General features: G+C 39.0%; 1 protein-coding gene across 1 annotated transcript; it reads left to right on the forward strand.

The window, feature by feature from the left end:
* Positions 1 to 3911: 3911 nt before the first annotated feature.
* LOC104880598 (histone H1) lies at positions 3912 to 4304 on the forward strand. The gene has a single exon (XM_010657637.1). It carries the CDS (start codon positions 3912 to 3914, stop codon positions 4302 to 4304), a length of 393 nt encoding a protein of 130 aa, XP_010655939.1.
* The last annotated feature ends 4356 nt before the right edge of the window (positions 4305 to 8660 follow it).

Here is an 8660-nt window from a genome sequence, read left to right on the forward strand (position 1 = left end):
GCACTTGCCATTCAAGGTGATCTTTAACCTTGGATTACCCGTCAAAAGCTCGCAAGAGATAACTAATGGATGTCTCCTTGGAGTCCAAAAGCTTACCAAGTGTTGGCTATTCTAGAAAATCCTACCTTCAAACCACCTCCCAAAGGCTCGCAAGAGATAAACTAGTGAATCTCCATGGACGGAGATCACTTGCCTTACCAAGTGTTGGCCTAGGTGATTTAAAGGCGTTTTAAGTTAACTAAAAAAATAAAAACCATGAACGGGTCACACTTTCTCTTCATTAAAAACTAAAACAACAAAACTTCCAATTTTGCATTCGGAAACTTACCCGGCTTTCCTCACTCCAAGAGACGAAAAGCCTAGCCTCTCATTCTCTGAGGAAAAATCCTCAGAGTTTGGTTGGCTAGAAAGAAAAAGAAAATGAAAAAGAAGGAAAAACAGAGCAAGGCTCTGTATATTCTATATATTTATATATCTATATCCCGTTGGATTACATGATGCTCTGAGAACAAGCTCCCGAGAGCTATATATAAAGAAAATTACAAAACAAAATATCTGAGGTTATTCACCCATTTTCCAAACTTAATAACTAAGGAATCCTATAATTGGTGGGTTACAAGGAGAAAATGGGGATTTAGACATCAAAAATCTGAAGCAAAATATCCAAAAGTGTCGGTCGCAAATATCGGGAAACTTCAGGAGAAATTTTGTTGCACTGTGCAAAATGGTTGCGAAATCATTTCGCAGCAAAAGGGTGATTTCGCAGCCGTTCAAAATTCTTCCTTCAGCTTGGAGTGATCGGCTTCCAATGGCTATAACTCCTTCATTTCATTTCGAAGCATTGGATTGTTGACTTCCTGAGCTTCGAAACGACATATAGCATGCATAAATTGGACTCCAGGAAGTGCTCCAAAAGTGGCTAACATGACTGTCATCAAGAATGCTTCATGGCAGATTTCTCTTTGCTTTCCCTCCTTGCATTCCGGATTTGCTTATGGCAAAGGACTTCAAAGCTTTGGTTATTCATGTTTCTGAGCTTTCCATTGCTTTGCCATGGATTCCAAAGAACTCTCCTCAATCTTGGATTGCTTTGGTGATAAAAAAGCTATCAAAACACCAAAACTTAACACAATTTGATTAGAATTGATTGCAAGGGTCCTTAACATGCCAATTGAGTTAAAAGGTAATAAATACTACTCAAAAGTGTTTAAAAGAGTTAATTACAAGCTATGAAATATCACTTTTTGAGTAGTAATCAATTGCCATCCCCAACAACTGTAAAAGGAGTGAGGCAATTCCTTAGCCATGTTGGGTTCTACAGGAGGTTTATTAAAGATTTCTTTAAACTTTCAAAGCCTCTTTGTGAACTATTACTGAAGGATGCTAAATTTGTATGGGATGAAAGATATCGAAAGAGGTTTGAGCAACTGAAGCAGTTCTTGACAATCGCTCCAATAGTAAGGGCTCCTAACGGGCAACTACTTTTTGAAGTGATGTGTGATGCCAGTGACTTTGCTATAGGAGTTGTTCTTGGTCAAAGAGATGATGGAAAGCCCTATGTGATCTACTATGCAAGTAAAACATTGAATGAAGCGCAAAGAAACTACACAACCATAGAGAAAGAATTGTTGGCTGTAGTTTTTGCCGTGGACAAATTTCGTGCTTATCTGGTAAGGTCTTTCATTGTGGTTTTCACTGACCACTCAGCTTTGAAGTACTTATTGACAAAGCAAGATGCAAAAGCAAGGCTGATTAGATGGATTCTCTTACTGCAAGAGTTCAATCTCCAAATCAAAGACAAGAAATGAGTGGAGAATGTGGTAGCTGACCACCTTTCTAGGCTGGCTATATCGCATAATTCCCATGGTTTACCTATTAATGATGATTTTCTGAAGGAGTCACTCATGTTGTTAGAAGATACTCCTTGGTATGCTCATATTGCTAACTATCTAGTTACTGGTGAAATTCCAAGTGAGTGGATAGCACAAGATAGGAAGCACTTCTTTACAAAAATTCATGCCTACTATTGGGAATAACCTTTCCTTTTCAAGTATTGTGCATATCGAATAATAAGGAAGTGTGTCCCTAAACAAGAGCAACAGGGGATCCTCAGTCATTGCCTCGAAAGCTCATGTGGAGGCCACTTTGCCTATTAGAAAATAGCCATGAAAGTGTTGCAATCAAGTTTCAGTTGGCCATCACTTTTCAAAGATGCTCACGCCATGTGCAGGAGCTGTGATAGATGCCAAAGGCTTAGGAAGTTAACACGTAGGAACCAAATGCTTATGAACCCCATTTTATAGTTGATCTTTTCAATGTTTGGGGCATTGACTTCATGGGACCTTTCCCTATGTCTTTTGGTAACTCTTACATTTTGGTGGGGGTAGACTATGTTTCTAAATGGGTTGAGGCAATCCCGTGTAAACAAAATGACCACAGAGTTGTTCTCAAGTTTCTCAACGAGAACATCTTCTCAAGATTTAGGGTGCCCAAGGTCATAATCAGTGATAGAGGTACTCATTTTTGCAACAAGCCTTTTGAAACTCTCTTAGCCAAGTATGGGGTGAAGCACAAGGTAGCTACACCTTACCACCCTCAGACTTCTGGGCAAGTTGAGTTAGCAAATACGGAAATCAAGAATATATTGATGAAGGTGGTGAACACGAGCAGAAGAGATTGGTATGTTAAGCTCCATGATTCACTATGGGCATACAGAACAACTTACAAGACTATTCTTGGCATGTCTCCTTATCGCCTAGTCTATGGCAAAACATGCCATCTCCCTGTGGAAGTTGAATATAAGGCTTGGTGGGCAATTAAGAAGGTAAACATGGACTTGAACAGAGCTGGGATGAAGAGATGCTTAGACCTTAATGAGATGGATGAATTGAGAAATGATGCCTACATCAATTCCAAAATTGCAAAACAGAGGATGAAGAGATGGCATGATCAGTTAATCTCCAACAAAGAATTTCAAAAGGGACAAAGAGTCTTACTCTATGACTCTAGGCTCCACATCTTTCCAGGAAAGCTAAAATCAAGGTGGATAGGCCCTTTCATTATTCACCAAGTGCATTCCAATGGAGTAGTTGAACTACTCAATTCCAATAGCACAAACACTTTCAAAGTCAATGGCCACCGTCTCAAGCCATTCATGGAGCCTTTCAATCAAGATAAGGAGGAAGTCAGTCTTCTTGAGCCACAACAATCTTAACCAAAAAGGAGTAGATGGACTTAGTCTTTTTGAAGACTAACCAAAGTCCATGTTTTTTGTTTCAATTTTGTTGATTTAAAAGCTTTATTATTTGTTTTAATTTTAATTCTAGCTTTAATTTATTTTATTTTGATTTAACTTAGACTTTTTGGATGATCAAAATTAGGAGGAACTTCAAAGGAATTGGAGGAAAGCCTTAAAGAACCAAAGAAGGAGAAAAAGCCTGAAATACAGAGCAATATTTCAATTTGCGAAAATTTCGCAAGCTGAAATTCCAACTTGTGAAAATAGGGTCCAACTTGCGAAATCCTCAAAGCTCAAATTCACAAGTCCACTATTCAACTTGTGAAAATTTTTGGAGCCTGCGAAAGCACCTCCAAGCACACATGTGCCATTTCGTAAGTTCAATTTCAAGTTTCGCAACCTGTGAATCAAGTTGCGAAAATGGGCAACTTGCGAACCAACTTGCGAATTCAGGCCAACTTGTGAAAATGCCAACCGACGTTTAAATTCATATTTAAACCTCTTATTTTTTCCATTTTCATGTCGCATAGCCCTTTCAAGTTGCAAAATAACCTTGTAAGTTGCAAAGTCCCCCAAATTCTAGAGTTGGAAGCCCAAAAGTTGTGCGTTTGAAGAAGAACCACTCCGCACACCTCCACGCACCTTGTGGAACACAAGCCTCTCCATTTCAGCCATGGCCAAGACAAGAGGAGCCTACATCGCGTCTTCATCAACCTGCAATCCAAGGCCAAGAGCTTCACCTGCACGGGATTCCACATCTGAGGCTCCACAGGCCTCTGCCATTCCACATTCTGAGGGTGGAGTGCCATCTAGCCCTCCTCAGCGTAGGCACGAGACGAGGAGACCACCTACTACACCTAGGGCAAGCATTTTACGTCCCAAGAAATCAGTTCATTGCCCTCCTGCAAAGAAAGCCAGAGTTTCAGGCCCAGGAGAGTCATCTGCACCTCCACAGCCTCAGCCTCTTGCTACAAAGTCTCAGATTCCTTCTGGGATGACTCTAGAAGTGATTATCAGGCGACCTATGGTTACACAGCCACCTATAGAGGGAAATTTGGATTGCTGAGCTAGGCCATTCCACTCTGAGCTATGTTTTGATATGGAGACTTTCAAACAGCAGCCGGAACTTAGAGATTCATTCCGCCTACTGCAGAGATACCATTTGGAGCACCTGATGACTCCTAGGGACTTCTTCTATCCCAGAGTAGCACTAGACTTTTATCAGTCTATGACTACTCGTCGCGTCTGGGATCCTACTGTCATCCATTTCACTATTGATGGACGCCATGGTATCCTAGGAGCTAGACACATTGCAGAGGCCCTGCACATGCCATATGAGCCTATGAGTCTAGCAGATTACAGAGAGTGGTCCCATTTCTCTCAGAGAGACATGGTCCGTATATTGTCCAGGGGGACCTCTACACGCTCATTTCTTCTTAGGAAGGAGCTTCCACTTGTGATGCTTCTTCTAGATGTGGTGTTGTGTTCCAACATATTTCCACTTCAGCATATGGTGCAGAGGAGATGAGCTATATTGGAGGCTTTATTCCGAATATCAGAGGGTTTCTACTTTGGCCCTCATATTTTGATTATGACCTCTCTTTTCTACTTTGAAGAGAAGGTCCACAGGAAGAAGCTCCAAAGAGTAGATGCCATTCCATTACTTTTTTCCAAGCTGCTCTGTTAGATATTAGAGCATTTGGGCCATCCTTCTGAGCCTCAGCTTGAGCGCCGCCGTATTTTTCGAGAGCTATTCATTCTCGACAAATGGAATCATTTGACAACCTATGTTGCACCCCCAAGGGCCCCAGATGTGCCAACACCTCCAGAGTTACCACAAGATGAGCAGCCACCACAGGCACAACAAGCTGAGATACCTACAGAGATCATACCACCTACCCCTACAGTACCTTCTACAGTGCCCACGCCCGAGGCTACATCTTCTGCTCCTTCTACCACTTTTGAAGCTTTACTAGTTGTACCAGCTACATTAGCACCTCCTCCATCTGAGTCTTCTATCACTATATGTAGTTTAGAGTTTAGAGGCCTATGTCATACATTGCAGACATTGAGCACTACTCAAAGTGTTCTCGCCCAATAGATAACAGTCATACGTGCATGTCAGGATCAACTTATTGCCATGCAAACCCAACATACTACGATCCTTAGTCAAATACGGAAGCATTTAGGTATTCTGCCACCATCTGAGCATGATATGCCTAGTCCATTAGAGCCTACAGCTCCATCTGAGGAGGCTACTCTAGCTGAGCAAGCTATTCCATCTCAGGAGGCTACTCCAGCAGAGCAGACTATGCCCTATGAGGAGACTACTACAGCAGAGGTCGAGACTCCTATCCAAAGCACTCAGGAGACCACAGCAAAGCCATCGTCTCCACATGATCCTCCCACCACTACCTGATCATCTATTTACTTTTTGTATTCAGAAACTAATAAGTAACACTTAGATTTTTGTAGAAGAGTAAGGATTGACCCTTTGGGAATGGAAATTCTTTTAAAACTTAAATTTGCATAATGCCTTCTCTTTATGAATTGTGATTAGGCAAGTTATTTGATAACTCTTGTTGAAGTTTGAGTTTTATATCTTTAATGTCTCATGTGAAAGTTTGATCATCATGCCACTTGAAATTTTTTGTAGTGATCAGCATGATGTTGTAAATTATAGTACTATTTATTTTTATTTTTCTCTCCTTCATTGCTAAGGGACTAGTAATGTGTCGGTTGGGGGGAGTGATTACTACTCAAAAAGTGTTATTTTATAGCTTGTAATTAACTCTTTTAAACACTTTTGAGTAGTAGTTATTACCTTTTAACTCAATTGGCATGTTAAGGACCCTTTCAATCGTTTCTAATCAAATTGTGTTAAGTTTTGGTGTTTTTGATAGCTTTTTGATCACCAAAACAATCCAAGAATGAGGGAGATCTTTGTATAGTTCATGGCAAAGCAAGTTGAAGCTCAAACTCCTGAAGAAACTAAGCTTTGGAGCTTCATAACCCTTTGCCAAAACCAAACGAGTATGCAATGAAGAAAAGCACAAAAGAAATCAACCATCTAGCAATTTCGTAAGTTGTGGAATCCAACTTGCGAAATTTTCGTTACTTGCAAAATAGGAAGAGGAAAGGAATCGTTGTAGGACAGAGAGCTGATAAGTTGTAGGACAATTACGCAACTTGCGAAATGGATAATTTCAACTTGTGAAATTTTCGCAAGTTGCATTTGAACTTGCGAGATCCACCTATAATTTGAGATATTTGTGCACTGACTCCGTTTGATATTTATCTTTAGATATTTGTGTGTAAATCCCTATTTTCTCCTTGTAACCCACCAATGACAAGTTTTCTTGGTTAGGAAGTTAGCAGGAGGGGTGAATAGCCTCTCTCTATATAATATCTATTGTAATTTTTCTTTTAAAAGGATCTCTCGGGATTTTTTCTCGGAGACGACACTTTGTATAGTTTTTCAAAAAGTAATACACAGAGCTTTGCTCTGCCTTAACTTCTCATTTTTTTTTCTCGTTATTTTTATTTCTAGCAAATCGAACTCTCATGATGTTTTCCCAGAGGATGAGTGGCTAGGATTTTTATTTCTTGGAATGAAGGAAGCTAGGTAAGGTTCCCAATGCAAAAGTGGAAGTTCTGTTGTTTTAGTTTTTAATAAAGAGAAAGTGTGACCCGTTAATAGTTTTTATCTTTTTAGTTAACTTAAAATCCCTTAAAATCACCTAGGCCAACACTTGGTAAGGCAAGTGGTCTCCATCCATTGAGATATACTAGTTTATCTCTTGCGAGCCTTTGGAAGGTGGTTTAAAGGTAGGATTATCTAGAATAGCCAACACTTGGTAAGCTTTTGGACTCCCAAGAGGCATCCATTAGTTATCTCTTGCGAGCTTTTGACGGGTAATCCAAGGTTAAGGATCACCCTGAATGGCTAATACTAAGTGAGAGGTATGAACCATTGCAAGATGATTCAGTGATAGAGATTTAGTGTTTGAAACCATTAAGGGGAAGAATATGTACCACACTGGTTCAGGAAATAACTATATGTTAAATCCCCAATGCGATGAAAAGATCCAAATGACCAGAATCTCCTTTTTTGTATGACAAACCTGAGCCTAGTGATCTAAAACTCCAAGAAGCACTTTTCTTTGTAAGTAATTTTAGTTACTTTATTTTTGGTTTCACTTAAAACCAACCTTTTCAAACATATTTATGTTTTCTTTTAAAGCTAACCTTGAAAAGAAAAAGCACCAATTCAGTTTTTGAACTAATATCAGTTGTAATTTGAAAGCCCATCCTTGTGGAGGATCCTAGAGCCACTATGCTATGCTAGCTAATACTACCCTAGTATATGGTGAAATAGGTTTATAAATTTTGTTGATTACTCCCATCTGAGGACTGAAATCAGAGTGCACTAGTTGATTGAACACCAATCAACAAGGCATACACCAGTTGGGCACGAATCATTGAGTGTCCTCTATTTTTCAAAAACTTTATAAAAATTAATTTTAAGTTCAAAAAACTTACCAATCCTCTTTATACCTCAATGGATCCTAAATTGCCACAAGTTAAACCTTTTTAGACATACTTATGACTTCCCGATTAGATAGATTGCAACACTTGATCTTGAATGTAGAGCAAGTTGCTATCTAAAAAGACTGCTATGACCAAACATAAAAAAGAACAAAATTAACAACATATAAACAAGACTCAATATCCTAACAACCCAAAAGAACAATTTATCTCAATCCCATGAGATATCATGATGCCTTTATTAAGAATACTTATTGCTATCAGCTTTCATCAAAAGTGACCTAATCTATAGAGGAATATATGATCACTTTAAGATCTCACCCATAGGGCAAAGCCACTACTAAGTTGGCCAGAAGCTTAGTATTCTCTTAAGGTTGAGAGACAATATAATAAAGCAGCTTGGTGAAATCATGACAACTTGATAGTCTTATGTCATGACTCATTGTAGGTCTTATTCAATGTGTAACCATACACATTAGTGCACTTACCATGGGAAACCTATCCTGATCGCAAAGGCTAGCCATCCCTCTAATTTTGAGGTAGTAGACTATTGCCTCAAATGAATTGCTTAAGTCCATGAATCAGTTGTGAACAAGTTATCTACTTGCAAAAGACCTATAACTTGGATCTTCTATACAACTCCTGATGCATCCAAGTCATGTACAATGCAAAACATTCTAGGTAAGAATGCTTATAAAGCATAATGGATGGAATAAGGATATAGAAAAGTGAAACTGGAATATCACTAAATAAATAATCAATTCAAAATTTTTTAAATCATGTCATGCTTTTAAGGGCTCTATTCTAATACCTAAATTAACTTGAATTATTTAAAAAAACCCTATCCATATATTTTGAGATAAGTCTCAAGTTT

Source organism: Vitis vinifera, chromosome 10 (genome assembly GCF_030704535.1).
Source record: "Vitis vinifera cultivar Pinot Noir 40024 chromosome 10, ASM3070453v1".
Taxonomy (NCBI): domain Eukaryota; kingdom Viridiplantae; phylum Streptophyta; class Magnoliopsida; order Vitales; family Vitaceae; genus Vitis; species Vitis vinifera.

Excerpts from the sequence above, each read along its gene's own strand:
- LOC104880598 (XM_010657637.1), top strand. The coding sequence starts at position 3,912 with ATGGCCAAGACAAGAGGAGCCTACATCGCGTCTTCATCAACCTGCAAT.